The sequence below is a fragment of the Podarcis muralis genome, chromosome 11 (assembly GCF_964188315.1).
Source record: "Podarcis muralis chromosome 11, rPodMur119.hap1.1, whole genome shotgun sequence".
In the NCBI taxonomy this organism is placed as follows: domain Eukaryota; kingdom Metazoa; phylum Chordata; class Lepidosauria; order Squamata; family Lacertidae; genus Podarcis; species Podarcis muralis.
Window position 1 is genome coordinate 63,194,909 of NC_135665.1, and position 20,907 is coordinate 63,215,815.

The 20,907-nt window shown below is 50.8% G+C and overlaps 1 protein-coding gene across 1 annotated transcript in view; it reads right to left on the minus strand.

The window, feature by feature from the left end:
* LOC114606566 (maestro heat-like repeat family member 5) overlaps window positions 1-4,634 on the minus strand; it is a 37,043-nt gene extending 32,409 nt beyond the window's left edge. Inside the window, exon 1 of the mRNA XM_077935881.1 lies at window positions 4,265-4,634. Within this exon, the coding sequence (XP_077792007.1) occupies window positions 4,265-4,634 (370 nt within the window). The remainder of the gene's footprint in view (window positions 1-4,264) is intronic.
* Between the last annotated feature and the right edge of the window lie 16,273 nt (window positions 4,635-20,907).

Sequence of the window (20,907 nt, forward strand, 5' to 3'; positions counted from 1 at the left end):
TGTCGGGCTCGGCCCACCCGATGCCAGGCATCAGATGACCAATCCAAGAGCCCCAGGTCCCGGGGCCCAACGCACCAAGGCAACTCGACGGAGCTCACGGACTTCCAGGTATACCAGTTGCCCCACCCCAACGTAGAGAAAATTTATGTAGAGGTACAGATAGAGGGGGCCCCATGCTGCATGGAGCTTGACACGGGTTCAACTCTATCCATAATCTCGGCAAGAACCTTAAGGAAACTGTGTCCTACTGGGGGTCCCAAACTCAGGCCGGCCCCATTCACCCTCCGGGACTTCCAGAAACGTAAGGTCCCCACCATGGGGGTGGGGACCTTCAGGATGCAATACCGAGGGCGGACGCGGCGACTGGACTTGCTTGTGGTCAAGGGCCCCTACATTAGCTTACTGGGATTGGCATGGTTTGGACCACTGGGGCTAGCCGTCACCGGGGTGAACCACACGAGCTTACAAGTGGACGTGGACGCCATATGCAAGGAATTTCCGGGGTTTTTGATGGGAAATTGGGACAGTATACGGGGCCCCCCATTGCTCTACAGCTTGACCCCGCAGTACGACCGGTCAGGCTCAAGGCCCGCCGGGTCCCGTTCGCCCTGAAACCCCGTATAGACGAGGAATTGGACCGACTCGTGGAGCAAGGAGTGCTGGAGCCGGTGCCTAATGCCCCCTGGGAAACCCCAATTGTCACACCCGTCAAGCCTAATGGTTCGGTCCGCATCTGCGCAGACTACAAATGTACCATAAACAAGGCCCTCACGGCCCATGCATACCCAGTGCCAGTGGTCAGCCATGTCCTTGCCACCCTGGCTGGGTCGAAAATTTTTGGCAAGCTGGACTTGGCCCAAGCATATCAACAGCTGCCAGTTGATGAGGCCACAGCAGAGGCACAGACGATTGTGACGCACAGAGGAGCGTTCAGGGTAAAGCGGCTGCAATTCGGTGTCAGCGTGGCACCAGGCATATTCCAGAATCTAATGGACTCGCTCCTTAAAGGGATTCCTGGCGTCACCCCCTTCTTCGATGATGTGTTGATTGCCGGGCCCACACCAGAGGAGTTTGAGGACCGCCTCCGCACTGTTCTGCACCGTTTCCAGACAGCGGGTCTCAAGGTGAAGCGGGAAAAATGTCTACTAGGAGTGCCTCAGGTGGACTTTCTGGGATTTATGGTGGACGCAGAAGGGGTCCACCCAACTGGGGACAAGGTACGGGCCATTTGTGATGCCCCAGCGCCCAAGAACAAGACTGAACTTCAGGCCTTCTTGGGACTATTGAACTTTTACCATTCCTTCCTTCCCCACAAGGCGGCGGTAGCGGAGCCCCTACACAGACTCCTGGACAAGCGGGCCCCTTGGATGTGGGGCCAGCGCCAGGAGGCCGCATTCCAGGCAGTCAAGGACTTGCTTGTCTCAAACTCGGTCTTGGCACACTTCGACGAGAGGCTGCCAGTGGTGCTAGCATGCGACGCCTCGCCCTATGGCATTGGCGCTGTCCTGGGACACCAACTCCCGGATGGAAGAGAGGTACCGGTGGCATACTTTTCCCAGACACTCAATGCAACCGAGCGGAACTACTCGCAAATCGACAAGGAGGGTCTGGCAATCGTGAAGGGAGTAAAAAAATTCCATGATTTCTTGTACGGGCGGCCCTTTACTGTGGTGACTGACCACAAGCCGTTGCTTGGCTTGTTTGCCCCCGAAAAGCAGACCCCCCAAGTGCTGTCTCCTCGCGTCCTCAGGTGGTCAATTTTCCTTGCCAGCTACCAGTATGCACTGATTCACCGTCCGGGGAAGGCGATGGGCCATGCAGACGCCCTCAGCAGGCTACCACTACCGGAAACAGGCCCCGACCCAGCACCTGCACAAGAGGTTATGAGCCTGGAGCTGCTTCCCGACCACCCCATTCAGGCACAAGAAGTTGCAGACCATTCCAAGAAAGATAGGGTCATCTCCCGGGTCCTGGACTGGGTGTGGAGGGGATGGCCCAGCAGCAGCCCCGGGCCAGAATTCGCTGGCTACACAACCCGCAAACATGAACTGTCGGCCCACAAGGGGTGCCTGTTATGGGGAAGCAGGGTCGTTGTTCCCCAGCCCCTCCGCAAAAGGGTCCTCACAGCCCTACACGAGACACACCCAGGGGTAGTAAGAATGAAGGCCCTTGCCAGGAGTTATGTGTGGTGGCCGGGGATCGATGGAGAGATAGAGGCCTGGGTCAAACACTGCCAGGCCTGCCAAGAATCCCGCCCAGATCCCCCAAGGGCCCCAGTCCAGTCCTGGGAGTCCGCCCGAGCACCATGGTCACGCCTGCATGTGGACTTCGCTGGCCCCTTTCAGGGGAAAACATTCTTCATAGTGGTGGACTCCTACACCAAATGGCTGGAAGTCGCACTGGTACCGTCCACTTCTACGTCCGCAGCCATCCGGGTACTACGCAGGCTGTTTGCAACCCACGGGCTCCCTGACACTCTCGTTTCAGACAACGGGACTGCATTTACGTCAGGAGAATTCCAAACCTTTACAGCGCAGAACGCCATCCGCCACATCCGTTCGGCGCCATTCCACCCTGCCACCAATGGCCAAGCAGAACGCATGGTGCGGACCACCAAGAACACCCTTCGCCGCATGACGCAAGGGGATTGGGAGTACCGCCTTGCCACATTCCTTCTAGCACAGCACAGCACCCCCAGCTCAACGACTGGCCGGAGCCCCGCTGAACTACTAATGGGTCGGCGCCTTGCAATCAGATTGGACCGCCTTCACCCCGATAGAGCTCAGGATGAGGTAGTGGTGGGGGAAGGCAGGAACCCCCGGACCTTCGAGGCCCAGGACCCAGTGTACGCAAAGAATTTTGGGGCAGGCCCTGCATGGGTACCCGCCACAATCACCAGGGTCACTGGCCCCGTGTCGTACGAGGTGCTAACAGATGGGGGGCAATGCTGGCGCCGCCACTGCGACCAGATACGGCGACGATTCCCGGGAGAAAACCAGGAGGAGGAGGACAGGTCAGAGGAGTCCCAAGGGAACAGTGGGGCAGTGAGGCCCATAGAGCAGCAGGGGCAAGTAGGAGAGGCAGAATCAGTAAATACAGAGAGGACCCGTGAGGCCGAAAGGACACCGGAGCCAGAACCACGACTGAGCGAGCCGCTTGCGCCAGACCAAACAGCCCCATCACAGCCAGCATCCTTGGAACACGAGCCAGAACCTGAACCCCGGACCAGGGAACACCCCAGGCCGCAACGCACACGTAGGCCACCGGCGTACCTTGAGGACTATGAATGCAACCTCCCGGGCAGGAGTGGAACTTAGAGGGGAGGGGTGTTATGTACTGAGTTGAATAGGATCCAAACTGCAGCAGTCTGATTGGTCCTAGAACAATAGGATCCAAAAGGCAGCAGTCTGATTGGTCCTAGAACAATAGGATTCAGAATGCAGCAGTCTGATTGGTCCTAGAACAATGCAGCAGTATGATTGGTTGGCAGGAACCACCCAATCATGCTCCAGATAGAAGTGAATCCACAACCTGATTGGCTTACAGTAGAATTCCGGAATTAGCCAATCATGTGCAGCCCATTGTGTAAATAATGTATATAAAGCAGATACTCTGAGGGGACATTGATTCATTCCTCCTCACCACTATGAGCTGAATAAAGAGCATGAAATCACTTTGCGACTCTGAGTATATTTCACACCCCTTCTGTGATGTATGCATAATGTTTCTGGGGGTGGTCTTGATCTAGAGAATGGGAATTTCAAAAGTCTATATAAGGACTTGCACACCATTGTTCTGGGTTCCTCCTCCCTCCTGCATGTGGTGAGTGAGGACCCTGTTGCAACAGATCAATAAAGATCAAGCTTACTAGCTGCTTTGCTTCTCAATATTCTCTGGTTGGCCTCTGTTATTTTCTCTTACCAATAGGGAACCTATGTAAGGACTCTAATATGGGCTCTTGGATACCCCATAAGGGAAAAGGGCAAATTTTTATTTACAACAATGCCATAACTGAGAAGGGATCATAGAACTGTAGCGTTTGAAGGGACCTGCGGGGTCACCTAGTCCAACCCCCAGCAATGCAGAACAGAACGGGGGCAGCCACCTGGAAGTCCCTGCTCCATGTTACACGCCTCTTAAAAAGGAGGGGTGGGGTGGGTGGGACTTGCACCCAGAGATCAAGGAAACCAAGAGAGACCCCGGCCTCGGATGACACAGGCCTTGCCAAGGGGAACCCGAAAGGGATCTGGTTCTGCCTACTCACCTGGGAACACTGGCCCAGAATCCTCAGGGCTCTTCTTTTTCCCCAGGGACAAGTGCCGCTGCTGCCTGGAGTCCTGTCTGCTGCTGCCTGGCTGAATAGTGCTGGCCTGACTCTGGACTAGCTCTGGGAAGACGACCCGAGGGGCCTGAGATTTCCTCCTGGCCTCCGCAGGTGACTGGGAAGATTTCACCAGCATGGGCAAGAGCTGGGAGGTTCTCCGGCCAGCCGGGTCGTGGGTGGCACTTTGTTGCAGACTAGATGACGGGGCCTCCAGCTTGTCCCGCTGCCCCTGGTTGCTCTCCTGGATGTTTTCATTACTTTCCTGGTGCTTCTTTTTCAGGCCCCGGAACTTCTTCAGGAAGGAGCTCATCCTGCAAGAGAGGGAATGGCCCCCTGGTTGGTTTGCTCATTGGGAACCCCTTTGGACTCCCCTTCCTTTCACCACTTGAGGGGCAGCAAGCAATCTCTCCCTATTGCTGCACGCCAACCCCATCTCCGTGGTGCGAGAGTCCACGGGTTCCAGGCATTCACCCAGGGTTTGTGTTTCCTTTTGGGATTGAGGGGCAGCGGAGACGGTGATCTCTTGAGGATCTATGGTTGATTTACACATCTATGCAACCTGAGCCTATGATGGAGGGGTTCACACCATCGACACCCCAAGAGGGTCTTGCGTCTCCCGTAGTTGCAGAGTGTCAGGCTGGAGGAGCAAGAAGAAGGTGATTGGGTTGCTGCAACTCAAGTGGTGAAAGGAAAGGCACTTTGCATATGTTCAGAGGCCTCCTTGCCTTCATTAGCTCTCCTGTCCTAAGACTGAGATTCTTTAGGGCTGAAAACCTGTTCTGGGGCTAAGCGACGGCAACTCCTGGAGCAAATTGAATCCAAACTTTATGGAATCTTACTGTCATGATGGGCTGTTATTTGGCCAACCCCAGAATTTATTTTATTCTTTTAGGGAATAAAATACACCACCCTTCGTCAAAAAAAGGAAAGTATCCAGGGCAGTTCAATAACAATCTGTCAGAATGAAGGTTAGCAACCAGAGGCAGCCAGTTTGAATGCACAGGAGTTATTTTACCTGATATTCCCCTTTGCCTCTTTGTGATCTGTAATCTTCAGGGGGCAAAAGGAAATAAAAACTCTCTGATAATTTGGCTGCTCCTCACCAGCGTTGCTAGGGGCCCCCAAGCCCCTGGAGACATGAGGTCACAGCGTTATTTATGGCAACACCAGGAGTGCAATGATGTCAGTGGAAAGGAGACCTCTTGCTCACCTGGCCTGGGACAATGGGCCAGGAGTGTGCAGGTGTGGCCTTGCAGTTTCCCTGCGGTCCCCCTGGGTTTTGCTGAATCCAAAAGCCATGTGAGATTTTTTGGCCAAGCAGGTCAAGGCAATATCATTATTATATTTATTAAAGTAAAATAAATTCATCAAATTTCTATGACACGCTTCATCCGAGGATCATATGCTTGTTTCACCTCCGCACTCTAAGTTATGGGTGGCCTTCCTCTCTTGCCAGCATTGTATATAGGGATGAAAAATGCCTGGCTTGAATTTATTATTAGAATGATCACATATTTATTTTCCTGACGGGGACTCAAGGCAGCTCACGGATGAAAATAAGACAAGCTAAAAATATTGGGGCCAGGCGGGAAAATCAACAATTAAAAAGCAATTAAACACTGGTTGAATTACAAGTGTGTGTTGTTGTTGTTGTTTAGTCGTTTAGTCATGTCTTACTCTTCGTGACCCCATGGACCAGAGCACGCCAGGCACTCCTGTCTTCCACTGCCTCCCGCAGTTTGGTCAAACTCATGCTGCTAGCTTCGAGAACACTGTCCAACCATCTGGTCCTCTGTCGTCCCCTTCTCCTTGTGCCTGCCATCTTTCCCAATTTTAGGGTCTTTTCCAGGGAGTCTTCTCTTCTCATGAGGTGGCCAAAGTCTTGGAGCCTCAGCTTCAGGATCTGTCCTTCCAGTGAGCACTCAGGGCTGATTTCCTTCAGAATGGAGAGGTTGGATCTTCTTGCAGTCCATGGGACTTTCAAGAGTCTCCTCCAGACCATAATTCAAAAGCATCAAGCCTTCTTTATGGTCCAAGCTCTCACTTCCATACATCACTACTGGAAAAACCATAGCTTTAACTATACAGTGGTACCTCGGGTTAAGTACTTAATTCGTTCTGGAGGTCCGTTCTTAACCTGAAACTGTTCTTAACCTGAAGCACCACTTTAGCTAATGGGGCCTCCTGCTGCCGCCGCGCTGCTGGAGCACGATTTCGGTTCTCATCCTGAAGCAAAGTTCTTAACTCAAGGTACTATTTCTGGGTTGGCAGAGTCTGTAACCTGAAGCGTCTGTAACCCGAGGTACCACTGTATGGACCTTTGTCGGCAAGGTGATGTGTCTGCTTCTTCAGATGCTACCTAGGTTTGTCATTGCTTTTCTCCCAAGAAGCAGGCGTCTTGTAATTTTGTGACTGCTGTCAGCATCTGCCATGATCATGGAGCCCAAGAAAAGAATATCTCTCACTGCCTCCATTCAGGCCCTTCTGTAGGGGGAGGAATGGAGAGCAGGCACTACGACTCCCAGAAGGCAGTGGGAGAGCTGGCTCCTCCTCCTCGCTTTCTCCCCCCGCCCCTTCCGAGTCCTCCCCATTGGCCGGCTCCTCCGACAACACTTTGCTTGCGCCGTATCTGGGCAAAGCCCAGGCCCCATCAGCCAATCGGAGGTCAGAGTCAGGTGTGCGGGGCGGGGCAGGTCAGATGGATGCTGAGAGTGGCGGTTGTTTCAAGATGGCGGTTGGGGCTGCTCATTGGGCTGTGTCTTTACCTCAGGAGGGACTCGAGGTCGCGGGGTGGCGAGAGGAGAAGGAAGAGCAGGGGGCGGGAATGATCTCTTTCAGGGTTATAAAGACTAGGACTAGCCGCCTGAGAAAGAGTTTCTAGCCAAAGGCGATTTGGGTTTTCAAGGCAGTGGAAGGAGTTTCTGTGGGAGTATATTGTATTTAATTATGGGGTATCAGAGGTTTTAGGGGGCTAACCAGGCCAGGATAGCTGGGATAGCAGGCTTGTTGCTTTCTGAATGTCTTATGTAGATTTTTTCAATTTCGTTGTTCTGTATGGGACAATGACAATGAAGATGATCGTATCATATCGTATCGTAATTTGACAGCGAGCCGGTGATAAACGATGGCCAAGGCTGCCGTGTTTCCTGAGCATGTGCAGAGAGCCGCCTCCGTTGCCTCAGGAAAGACGCCCCGCCGAGTGCGGAGCCAGGCCCGGGGGTTACGGGGAAGCCCCCACTCCCAGGGCGGGGGGACCTTGGCCTGCCAGCCTCCCTCGCCCCTCGCCCTACTCTGCAGGGTTGTGGTGAGGGGCCGGGGAGCGTCGCTTGAGATGAGTGAATGGATTTTAGTTCATGAACGATGTGAGCGTGAAGCTATCAAAGAGAGAACAACAGCATGTATTGTATATAAATGAATCATGAGGAAGGGAGTAGTCTACTGTATAAGGAACAGTATATGCAAGTAATTGCATAAACAGGTGCTGTTTTGTTTTCCATGTAATCATTATCTGCATATGCTCTTCCTTACTGTCATCCACATATACTTTCTTCTTTCCCAAGATTCATGTATATATAATCTGCTGTTGATTTCTGTTTGGTACTAATATGCTCACATCTTTTTGGAACTAATTTCTTACATAGGTCTTCGGCTGATGTATTTAAACTAAATCTTTCCAACTAGATTTTAGTCTCTGTTTGGTTGGCCCCCTCTGGCCATGGGAGCAGAGTAAGATCCTTCCTTTCAGCATCTAGAAGAGATGGGGTGCAGAGAGCAACTTCTTGGAACGACTTTGGAGCAACGGGTTAAAATGAGATTGAGTGTCTGTTTGTATCTTTGGGAAGAGGGCTAGAAGTAAAAGAATTCAAATGATAACTTAGAGATACAACTGTTTCAGGTCCTTTAGCAGGGCTGGACAAATCATGGAATGCTTTTAGGCACTACCATCTCATTTTCACAGGTTGGCAGGCAGCCTTTAGGTGCTCCTCCTAGAGCTAGAGAAATGGTTTAAAGCTGTCATTTAGCGACATTTGAGCTCTAGCTGCTCATATTTACATGTTTATTTACTTGCACTTAACCTTCTCTTCCATCATCGAGCCCAAAGTAGTGTACATGCACATGCAGTTCTCAGGCAGTCTCTAACCAGCACTAAGCAGACCTAGACCTGCTCAGCTTCCAAAAGGTGGTGGCATCATGTTCCTTCTGACCCTACCCTGGGAGTAGATCAAACAGTGAATAATTTCATTGTACGCACTGACTTCCTGACAAATTAATTAGATGCGGGCTTTTGAGTTTCATTTGCCTGTCTAGCCAACTCCCAATTGACCCTTCCTTACTCAGAGGTATAAGAGAAGGTGAGGCAGAGTATGTTGGCCTACTTTGACCTGCTTTTATATTCTGTTTTTACTTAAAAAAAATATTGTCATGGATAATTTTAACAAGATAACACAGCTGACAGCAAGTCCAACGTGCTCTCTGCTCCCATTATATATATACTTTATTTACATTATATTTGCTGATTTATGACCCGGCAAACCTTCACTGAAGATGAACCAAGAAACTGTTAATGGATTGAATTTACTATTGGATTACAATTGTAAATGGAATGTAACAGGGACTTTACAAGAACTTTAGAATCTACCTATGGAGTTCTTCAAACGGAAGACTGTGTAAAATACTGTGAGGTTTTGTGGCACTGTCTCCTATGGAGAGCATTAATTTGGATTTATAATTGCTTTGGTGAGACATCAGCTTGTTAAAAATGATGGGAAGATTAAAGAACAAAGAGCTGAATGTCAGCCCTACGCCATGGCCTGATGCCAGTATACTTTTGGCTCTCATAAACAAGATGGCGATGGTTCTGATGCAGTTTGGAAAAACAGCTCTTCAAAGGAAACAACCTGCAAGAAGGACAATGGATTATAACAGGAAAGGGAGTACAAAGGAAAAATAATTTACACAGAAAACTACAGGTGTTAAATCCCTCTTGCAAGTTAATGAAGAAGGATTTTTTGAATACGAGTGAAATCATTACACCAGTGGCTGCAAAAACAGAAGAAGAAGAAGAGTTTGGATTTGATATCCCGCTTTATCACTACCTGAAGAAGTCTCAAAGCGGCTAACATTCTCCTTTCCCTTCCTCCCCCACAACAAACACTCTGTGAGGTGAGTGGGGCTGAGAGACTTCAAAGAAGTGTGACTGGCCCAAGGTCACCCAGCAGCTGCATGTGGAGGAGCGGAGACGCGAACCCGGTTCCCCAGATTACGAGACTACCGCTCTTAACTACTACACCACACTGGCTGAGAAGAAAGGATCGAGATCAGAATTGGTGTATTTGGATTATATATGAGATTCTGTGCAGGATTTAGGAATAATGATCTCCGGATGATCAGAACATGGGAAGTCACCCAATTTGTTTAATTTGGAATGTATAATTGGCTTTATAAATTGTATTATGCTTTGGCATGATTTGATATTGTAATAATGTGGCTCATAGGTAAAAGGTAAAGGTATCCCTGCCCGTACGGGCCAGTTGTTTCTGACTCTAGGGTTGTGCGCCCATCTCACTTAAGAGGCCGGGGGCCAGCGCTGTCCGGAGACACTTCTGGGTCATGTGGCCAGCGTGACGAAGCTGCTCTGGCGAGCCAGCACCAGCGCAGCACACGGAAACACCGTTTACCTTCCCGCTATAAAGCGGTACCTATTTATCTACTTGCACTTAGGGGTGCTTTCGAACTGCTAGGTGGGCAGGAGCTGGGACTGAAAGACGGGAGCTCACCCCGCCGCGGGGATTCGAACCGTCGACCATACGATTGGCAAGTCCTAGACACTGAGGTTTTACCCACAGCGCCACCCGCGTCCCCTGTGGCTCATATTGGTTATTAATGAAAAATTAATTAAAATACATATTTAAAATAAAATAAAATGTTCTATTTGGAGCTGTATAGCTGAGTCCAGGGTGTCGTACATTGTTCTGGGAAAGGTGGTTGGGATTCCAGGGTAAATATTAGGCTCAACATCATTTTCTGGCATTGCAAGTTTTTGCACGCAGTGATCTCTAGGACAGTGTTTCCCAACCTTTTTTGGGCAAAGGCACACTTGTTTCATGAAAAAAATCTCGAGGCACACCACCATTAGAAAATGTTAAAAAATTTAACTCTGTGCCTATATTGACTACCATATTTTTCGCCCCATAGGACGCACCGCCCCATAAGACGCACCTAATTTTTTGGGGGGAGAATAAAGGGAAAAAAATTTCCCCTCCCCAGGCACGGGGCAGGCGCGGGGGAAGCCCAAGCTTCCCCCGACCCCAGCCCCCAGAACAGCCTGATATCCGCAAGCCTAGGGAGCCACACTGGTCTCCCCAGGCTTGCGGAGAGGTGCGTGAAGCCCGGGGGCGCTCTTCAGCGCGCACCAGGCTTCGGGATGCAGGCAGCTCTGCGCTACCCTCCAGAGCCCCGTGCGGCTTCGCGCTGGGATCCGGGGGGTGGCGCGGAGCTGCAAGAAGCCCTGGAGCGCAGGCAGCTTCGCACCACCCTCCGGAGCCCCGCGCGGCTTCGCGCCAGGATCCAGAGGGTGGTGCAGAGCTGCAGGAAGCCCTGGAGCCCAGGTAGCTCGGCGCCACCCTCCGGAGCCCCGCGCGGCTTCGCGCCGGGATCCGGGGGGTGGCGCGGAGCTGCAAGAAGCCCTGGAGCGCAGGCAGCTCCGCACCACCCTCCGCAGCCCCGCGCGGCTTCGCGCCGGGATCCGGGGGGTGGCGCGGAGCTGCAAGAAGCCCTGGAGCGCAGGCAGCTCCGTGCCACCCTCCGCAGCCCCGCGCGGCTTCGCACCGGGATCCGGGGGTGGCGCGGAGCTGCAAGAAGCCCTGGAGCGCGGGCAGCTCCGCGCCACCCTCCGCAGCCTCCTACGGAGGGCGCCCCGTGCTCCACGCTGCTGGCTGCCGCCCGCAAGCCGTGCACGCGGGGGGGAGTTCCCCTGGGCGCGCAAGGCTTGCGGACAGCTGCGCAAAGAACGGGGCATCCTCCGAAAGACGCCCCGCGCTCCGCGCTGCAGGCTGCCGCCGCAAGCCTTGCGCGCCGGGGGGGGAGTTCCCCCAGGCGCCCAAGGCTTGCGGACAGCTGCGCGAAGCACGGGGCGTCCTCCAAAGGGCGCCCCGCGCTCCGCGCTGCAGGCTGCCGCCCGCAAGCCTTGCGCGCCGGGGGGGGAGTTCCCCCAGGCGCCCAAGGCTTGCGGACAGCTGCGCGAAGCACGGGGCGTCCTCCAAAGGGCGCTCCGCGCTGCAGGCTGCCGCCCGCAAGCCTTGCGCGCCGGGGGGGGAGTTCCCCCAGGCGCCCAAGGCTTGCGGACAGCTGCGCGAAGCACAGGGCGTCCTCCAAAGGGCGCCCCGCGCTCCGCGCTGCAGGCTGCCGCCCGCAAGCCTTGAGCGCCGGGGGGGGAGTTCCCCCAGGCGCCCAAGGCTTGCGGACCGCTGCGCGAAGCACGGGGCGTCCTCCAAAGAGCGTCCTCCCTCCCACGGCACACCAGGCAAGGTCTCACGGCACACTGGTGTGCCGCGGAACACCGGTTGGGAAACACTGCTCTAGGATAAGCCAGTCATGTGTTGCACTGGGACCTATAGCACTGTGTTTAGGGGTAAACTACAGTTCCCATGATTTGGGGGGGAGAGTCGTGTGCTGTAATGTTACAGCATGTCCACAGCCATTGACAACAACCAAAATGAATAGTTTCTGGTGAATTTTCCTTAAATCGTCTTGTCTCAATTTTATTTTTAGGGTTTATCATTGCAGTGGTGAGCTAGATACTGCAGTTTTTGGTTGTGGTGACCTGCTATTAATTATAATTAGTTAAAGTTGTTTCTATATGTAACAACAGCAGCTAAGATTCTGTATGCGCAGAAATGGAAGGAAAAAGAAGTTCCAAAGAAGGGATAAGTGAGATAATGGACTATGCAGAACTGGCAAAATTATCAGAAAAATTAAGAGAATGTAAGGATGAGTGTTTTGTGGCCTTTTTCACATTATAGTACGCTGAACTCGTGAGCAGGATTTTATCCATGAGCAGCAGAAGTAATTAGATTATAATATTGTGATTATGATTTGACAGATCTTCTATCTGTCCCTTCTTCTAAGGGGTCAAGCAGGAGAGAAACAACTCCATGGAAAACAGGGTAGGAAGTCAACAAAAAATAAGAGAAAAGACAACATTGTCTTTTGGCTATACAGTGGGCGCTCGGGTTGCGAACGTGATCCGTGCAAGATGCACGTTCGCAACCTGCAGCGTTCGCAACCCACGGCTGCGTGGGTTGCAATTCGCCACTTCTGCGCATGCGCAAAGCGTGATTTAGCGCTTCTGCGCATGCGCGACCGCCGGAACCCGGAAGTAACCTGTTCCAGTACTTCCGATTTTCGGCGGTCTGTAACCTGAGAAAACGCAACCTCAAGCATCTGTAACCCGAGGTATGACTGTATATGTTTAAAATATTGAAACAATAAAATATAATTTAAAAAATAGTTATAACCGCTCGAGCTTCTGCGTAGGTAACCTCCATGGCTTGTAAAAAGAACCCAGCTTTGGCAGAGGCCACTGTGACTTCAGCGCCAGCCCGTAATAGACCTTATGACAGATGGAACCTGGGCTCTGTTCTGGCACCTCGGATGTCGAAGAGGTCAGCTCAATCCCTGCTGTTTCAGAGGACTGGCAACTGGACGGTGTCTCTTCTCCCTAGTGAACTTTGAAGCACGAGAAGTCATTTTCTTTCTTTTTTGCAAATTAAATTTTTATTGATTTTCAGTACACATACATACATTCATAAATTACACATATATAGGTTACATATTTAACTTAGGCTCTATCATGCCTCTGACTTCCCTCCATTTCTTTGGTAAGTATCAAATAAAGTTCTAATATCACGTACTCTATATATCTTATTATCAACTACACGCTGTAAGAGTTATTCCAACCCTATCAGTGTCTTCAAAGATTTACAATTGTTTCTTATATACATCAAATATTTACTCCAATTTTCTTGAAACTTCTGCTCGTCCTGATCTCTTAATTTTCCTGATAGTCTGGCCAGTTCTGCGTAGTCCATCATTTTAACCTGCCAGTCCATTATATTCGGTATTATGTCTGTTTTCCAATTCTGAGCTAACATATTTCTGGCTGCTGTCGTGGCATATAAAAAGAGGTTTTTATCTTTTTTTTTTCAATTTCCTTTCCAATCAATTCCAGTAGAAAAGCTTCAGGTCTTTTTGGGAAAGTATATTTAAAGATTTTTTTAAGTTCGTTATAGATTAGTTCCCAAAAGCCCTTCACTTTACTACAGGTCCACCACATATGGTAGAGGTCACCCTCTACCTCTCCACACTTCCAACATTTCTTATTTTTTTCTTCTATACATCCTTGCTGCTGCCGCTTTGCCGGTGAGTCTTGGGGAGGACCCATTCTCCATCTTGGGCCTGGGGGCGGGCCCCATACTCCACCCCAGCATATAAGGCTCCAAGGAGGCCTCGGGACATCGCTGCTGCCGCTTTGCCGGTGAGTCTTGGGGAGGACCGCTCCCCCTGCAAGCCCATTCTCCATCTTGGGCCTGGGGGCGGGCCCCATACTCCACCTCAGCATATAAGGCTCCAAGGAGGCCTCGGGACATTGCTGCTGCCGCTCTGCCGTGAGTTTGTGGGGAGGACTGCTCCCCCCTGAAGCCCATTCTCCACCTTGGGCCCGGGGGGCGGGGCCCACACTCACCACCGCCACAACTTTAAGGACACTGGGGCTGCTGCAGCAAATTTTTAAAATGTTTTTATATATTTTAAAGTGTTTTAAAGGTGTTTTTACTTTTTATTTTGTTGTACCACCATAAACGGTGGTTTTATCTATGTATTTTTATTTTGTTTCGTTTTATTTTGGGTTGGGGTGGGATGGTTGTTGGGTGGGGTTGGGATTGGTTTTGTTTTGGTGTAATTGTTTTTTGTTTGTTTGCTTTTATATTTTGTAAATGGAGGCGAGTATGAGGCTTAGGATTCCTACTGTGGAGGGGCGAGGGAGGTATGGCGGTGGGGGCAGATGTCATAGGCGAAGGGGATCGAGATACGGATATGCTCGTACCCCTTCCAATCTGCGCCCCATCCCGAGAGACGAGGGTAGGGTGAGCAAGGATTACTCACCTCCGTCACTGGTGTTGTGCAACGCCAGGTCTATAGGCAACAAAACCGCCACCCTGCGAGATTTCTTCATCTCTCAGGGGGTCGACCTGGCTTGTGTGACGGAGACCTGGGTGCGCGAAGGGGATACTGTTACCTTACGAGAGATGGCACCCCCGGGTTTCTCCGTCCTCCACCAGTCGCGGACTGTGGGCCGGGGGGGAGGGGTGGCATTGTTAATCCGGGAAGATTGTTCTTTCAGGGCTCTACCATCGCCATCGATCCCCGGCATTGAATGTGTTGGCCTAGTGTGGGGCTCCGAGGTGAGCTTGGCTGTCTGGCTGGTGTACCGGCCACCTAGCGCACCAGCAGCCACCCTGTCAGGCCTGCTGGAGGCGGTGGCCGGCTGGGCCTTGGAGTTCCCTAACCTATTGGTATTGGGGGACTTCAACATCCATGCTGATGCCACTCCCTCCTCACAGGCTCTGGACCTGGTGTCTTCCATGGCGACACTAGGGCTCTCCCAGTTTGTTTCGGGCCCCACACATCAAGCAGGCCACATGCTGGATTTGATCTTTGGCGTTGGTATAGGTGTGATCATGTTTCCTTCGATGAAGGTGCCATGGTCTGATCACTATGCTCTGAAAGCCAGGATTGACGTTCCACCCCCACCCTGCTTAGGTGGCGAGCCGATTTGGGCTCGCCCGCAGAGGCTGATGGACCCTGACAGATTCCGTCAAGCCTTGCAGGACCTTACTCCCCCTGGCGACTCATTGACTGAGCTTGTTGAGGGCTGGAATACCCAGCTCCTGGCAGCCATCAATGAGATCGCAGCTAAGCGCCCTCTGCGACCCCGCAGAAACCGGGCTCCCTGGTTTACCGAGGAGCTCCGGAAAATGAAGCGGGACCTCAGACGGCTAGAGCGAGTATGGCGGGGTGCCCGTGACGGAGCTTCAAGAACATCTTATAGGGTTTTTATGAAAACCTACGAGATGGCAGTGAAGGCCGCTAAGAAGTCTTACTTCTCGGCCTCCATTGCATCCGCCAGCTCTCGCCCGGTGCAATTATTTAGTATAATTCGGTCTTTAACGTCCCTCGAAGGACAGCCAAATTTAAATAACAATTTGACACACAGCTGTGAGGCATTTGCGAGCTTTTTTGCGGAGAAGGTCTTGTTGCTCCGCCATGACCTCCCTGCCAATTTGGATACAATAAAGGAACTGGAGGCCCCTCGACTGTCCTCGGGTCCAGTATTGGACCACTTTGACCGGATATCCCCAGCCGATGTGGACAGACTCCTCCGAGCTGGAAAGCCCACCACTTGTCCTCTCGACCCGTGCCCGTCCTGGCTGATTAGAGCGTGTCCAGACGAGGTGCGGGCCCCCCTGGGGGGTATCATCAATTTGTCCCTTGGCACCGGGACATTCCCAGGGGAACTGAAGGAGGCAGTGGTGCGCCCGCTTTTAAAGAAAACATCATTAGATCCCTTAGATCTATCCAATTACCGCCCGGTTTCGAACCTTCCATTCCTGGGTAAGGTGATTGAGAGAGCGGTTGCGGAACAGCTTGGTAGGTTTCTGGATGAAACATCGGCTCTGGATCCATTCCAGTCCGGCTTCCGCGCTGGTCATGGGACTGAGACGGCTCTGGTCGCCCTAACAGATGATCTCCGCAGGCAGCTGGATCGAGGCGGGTCGGGGCTGCTGATTCTTCTAGACCTGTCAGCAGCCTTCGACATGGTCGATCACGAACTCCTGGACCACCGCCTTGCCGACGTGGGGATCCAGGGCACAGTCCTTCAATGGCTGCGCTCGTTTCTCTCTGGTCGGGGACAGAGGGTGGCGCTTGGGGGGGAATTGTCATCCCGCCACTCCTTGGTGTGTGGAGTGCCCCAGGGTGCGATACTCTCCCCAATGCTTTTTAACATCTTTATGCGCCCCCTTGCCCAGCTTGTCCTGAGTTTTGGGCTGGGCTGCCATCAGTATGCTGATGACACCCAACTCTATCTGTTGATGGATGGCCATCCTGACTCGGCCCCAGACACACTGATCAGATGTTTGGAAGCTGTGGCTGGATGGTTACGTGGGAGCCGGTTGAAGTTAAATCCCTCGAAGACAGAGGTCCTCTGGCTGGGACGGGACGATATGAGATTGAGGGGGCAACTCCCATCTCTTGCGGGGGTGCAATTAGTGCCAGCACCGTCCGTTAAGAGTTTGGGTGTAATCTTCGATACCTCCCTCTCCATGGAGGCGCAGATTGCAGCTATAACAAAGGCGGCATTTTTTCATCTCCGCCAAGCTAAGCAGTTGGCTCCTTACCTCTCTCGCCCTGACCTAGCCACTGTGATCCACGCGACGGTCACCTCCAGACTGGATTATTGTAACTCGCTCTACGTGGGGCTGCCCTTGAGACTGACCCAGAAACTCCAGCGGGTGCAGAATGCCGCAGCAAGACTCCTTACGGGGTCTTCGCTGCGAGATCACATTCATCCGGTGCTATACCAGCTGCACTGGCTCCCGGTGGAGTATAGGATCAGGTTTAAGGTGCTGGTTTTAACCTTCAAAGCCCTATACGGCCTAGGACCCTCGTACCTACGGGACCGCCTCTCCTGGTATGCCCCACAGAGGAACTTACGGTCTTCAAATAAAAACATCTTGAAGGTCCCAGGCCACAGAGAGGTTAGGCTGGCCTCAACTAGAGCCAGAGCTTTTTCGGTTGCGGCTCCAACCTGGTGGAACGCTCTGTCGCAAGGGACAAGGGCCCTGCAGGACTTGACATCTTTCCACAGGGCCTGCAAGACAGAGCTGTTCCACCAGGCCTTTGGTCAGGGCGCAGCCTGACTCCCTCCTTTGGCAATCTTTACAAAACTTTAGTTTATGGTTGCCATCAATTTGTATTTTAATTAATTTTTATAATGTTTTTATAATGTTGCATTGTTTTAGTGTTGTTAGCCGCCCTGAGCCCGGCTTCGGCTGGGGAGGGCGGGATATAAATAAAAATTATTATTATTATTATTATTATTATTATTATTATTATTGCTAGCTTTACCGGCGTTAGATGCCATCTGTAGATCATTTTCCACAAATTCTCTTTTAAAGCAGTACAAGCCGTAAATTTCATGTTTACATTCCATAGTTCTTGCCACGCATCAAAATCGATATTATGGCCAAAATCAATAGCCCATTTAACCATAGCTTCCTATATCTCTTCGTCTTTCGTATACCAATCCAATAATAAATCGTATGTTTTTTATAATAATTTATTTTTACCTTCTAGAATATCAATATTAAATTTAGATTTCTTATCCTCGAATCCCTTTTTCCTTTTATCTTCTTTTAGTAGATCATTAACTTGGTGATACTGTAACCACCCTGTATATAAATTCTCTACCTCTTTATACGGTTTGAGTTTTATATCTTGATCTGTCTTTTTGATTAGTTCTTCATAAGTAGCTTTTTTCCCTTCCATATTAACTTTTTTGATAGTTAAAACTTCTATTGGTGAAATCCACCAAGGGGTTTTCCTTTCCAATAGGACTTTGTTTCTTTACCAAACTTGAAATATTGATCCTCTGATTATATGGTTTAGAAAACCCTTGTGAACTTTCACCTTCTCATACCATAGGTACGAGTGCCACGGGTACGAGAAGTCATTTTCTCCCCACCCCAGGTGAACGTAACCAGAAAAGCTGGTGATTTGTTGGAGGGAGGAAATGCATTGCTGGTGGGGCTGGAGTAGATGGCCTTTGGGTCCCTTTCCAGCCCCACGGGAGATGAAGCGGTGCTGGAAGCTGAGAGGGAAGGAGCAAGGAAGAGACATCTGGGTGCGGCAGCATGATAAAGAGGAACGGGTTTAGATGGGGGAGATTCAAATCCGTCTTTGGTCAAAATGCTCACCTTGTGTGTCACCTGGGTAAGTTACTCCTTCTCTGCCCAACCTCCCTCCTAAGGAGAAGAGCTCAGGGGAGCTCAGATGAGGCCTTGGCCGACAGAAGGCTGTAGGGAGGGCTGGCAGGGACAGATAGGAGTTTTTATCTGTGGGGTAGCGTCAGAGGAAAGTTCTTCTCCTTCGCTCATAGAATCAGAGAATTGTGGAGTCGGACGGGACCCCGAGGGTCATCTAGTCCAACCCCCGGCAATGCAGGGAGCTCAGCTAAAGCATCCATGACAGATGGCCACCCTGTCATGGTTCATGGGCGGTCGAAGTCCCGGCTGGGGACATCGGGACCGGGGGCAAGATGGGGTGGGAGCAGGAACAGGAGTCCAGAAGTCAGGAGTTGGGAAGCCAAGAGTCTGAGGGTCAGAGAGCTAGAAGTCAAGAAGCCAAGGGTCTGAGGATCAGGAAGCACGGAGTCACGAAGGTAGGGGTCTGAGGAGCAAGGAGTCGAGGAACCAAATGCAGCAAGGCAGGGAGCGTGTTGCTGTGGCAAAGAGCCAAAGGGAAAATGCTGACCTTATATCCCTGTTCCAGCTCTTGCCACCAGGTGCTGTGAGTTACCAATCGGCCTCACCTGTGCGGCCGCGCCTTGCCTCTTCAGAACAAATTTAGGAAGGCCCCAGTTCTGGTCACAGCGCCTGGCCTGACACACCCAACCTCTGCTTAAAAACCCACAAGGAAGAACTAACCTCAGAACACACAGCCGGCCAAGGAAACTGAATGTTGGATGGTTCAGGAATGATAAATGGGCATATGTCTTCATGCAGCCCACAGCTGTTTATCATAAAGTCACTTTTTGTCATGACTTATTTGCTTTGGGTCAGATTTGGGTCACAAGTTCCCCCAGAATGTCTGCTTTATATACATTATTTACACAATGGGCCCCACGTGATTGGCTAATTCTGGGATTCTCCTGTAGGCCAATCAGGTTGCGGATTCACTTCCACCTGGAGCTGGATTGGGTGGCTTCTGTGGACCAATCAGACTGCTGCATTCTGAATCCTATTGTTCTAGGACCAATCAGACTGCTGCATTTTGGATCCTATTCAACTCAATACATAACACCCATTATCTATTATTATTATTATTATTATTATTATTATTATTATTATTATCATTATCATCATCATCATCATCATCATCATCCAGATTTTTCTGCCCTCATCAAAATGCCAGCCCACACTTCCCCACCATTTAACACGGATTTTCCTTCTTTTGTGGTTAACCCGATAAATTCAGAATTGGGCAGAACCACATTCTCCATGGACATGCAGCCCATCACCTTCCTGCGCCCCTCAGGTGGGGCAGAAAAACCGACTGCCTAACACCCCAGTGCATCCCTAGAGGAAGCAGGTGCAACGCTGCAGGCAGTCCTGAAGGATTCAGGGCCTTGCAAAGGATCAGGGGGAATTTCTGTTTCAAAGAGGGATCCACAGATTCTGCATCCTCTTCCAGCTGGACAGCACAGAGACTCAGCTGGGCCAGGAAGGTGGAGGAGTCTCTCTGGGCAATTTCGAGCATCTTTCTCCCCAAATGTCAGCAGCCTGCGATGTGTGTTAGTGAGGAACGGCCCTGTTCATCCTCTGAATGGCAGCTGTCAAGGAGATCCATCTTCCCCAAAAATCACATTGAAGGCTGGAGAGGAAGTCTTGGGCATTGGTCATGCTTCTGGAGGCAAGGCTGAAAACCTCGAGGGGTCAAAGGTCTGGACTTTTGCTCCCCACTGCCATTGGCTAGCATTATTACTTTGCTCTGTGCATAGTAAACATTCTTTTTTTCAGCCAGAAAGCAACATGCAGCTTTTGAAGTGTTTATGTCCATCGTAAATCAGTGATAAAACTTTGAGCAGGGTGGGTGCGGGGGGAATTAAGATGGATACTATTTAATAAGGAGCAAGAACAATCCAGAACTCCAGAATTAGCCATGCAAATACTATGCAAAGAAGGAACAAATCTTCCAAAACTGAATGCCCATGATAGATAAAGTGGTCTTTATCAGGTAAACCAGCGCTTCAGAAAAAGTGCTTGCTGTTTGCTATCACACTGCCCCCTAGTGGACTTCTGTAAATTTTAATGCTATGTTTTTAAGCAAGATTTGCTGGCTGCAGAAGTGATAGAACTTTATCCCTTATAAAGCACAGACAAGTTCCTGGAAATATACACATACACTAGACACAGAAATGGGGAGGAATTCACATTTAAAGGAAAATCTGCCCCACCCACAGTCTTGGAAACACAAAGCAGATCATAGCCATCCTTCAAAATTCACACTTCTTAGAATTTCATATGGCAATTTCCCAGCCATTTAATGCCTACAAAAATGCACCGGCCAGGGTGAAGTGTGCACAGAAATGCATGTGTTCGTGAAACTAACATACACAAATTTGTTGTCTTAGGGAAAGATGCTTTGCAAAAGTGTGTGTCTTTGGAGAAATTCACACAACAATGCTGATGAATTTTCACGAGGACTTGAAAACACCACGTATCAGAAACTGATGGATTCTAATCACA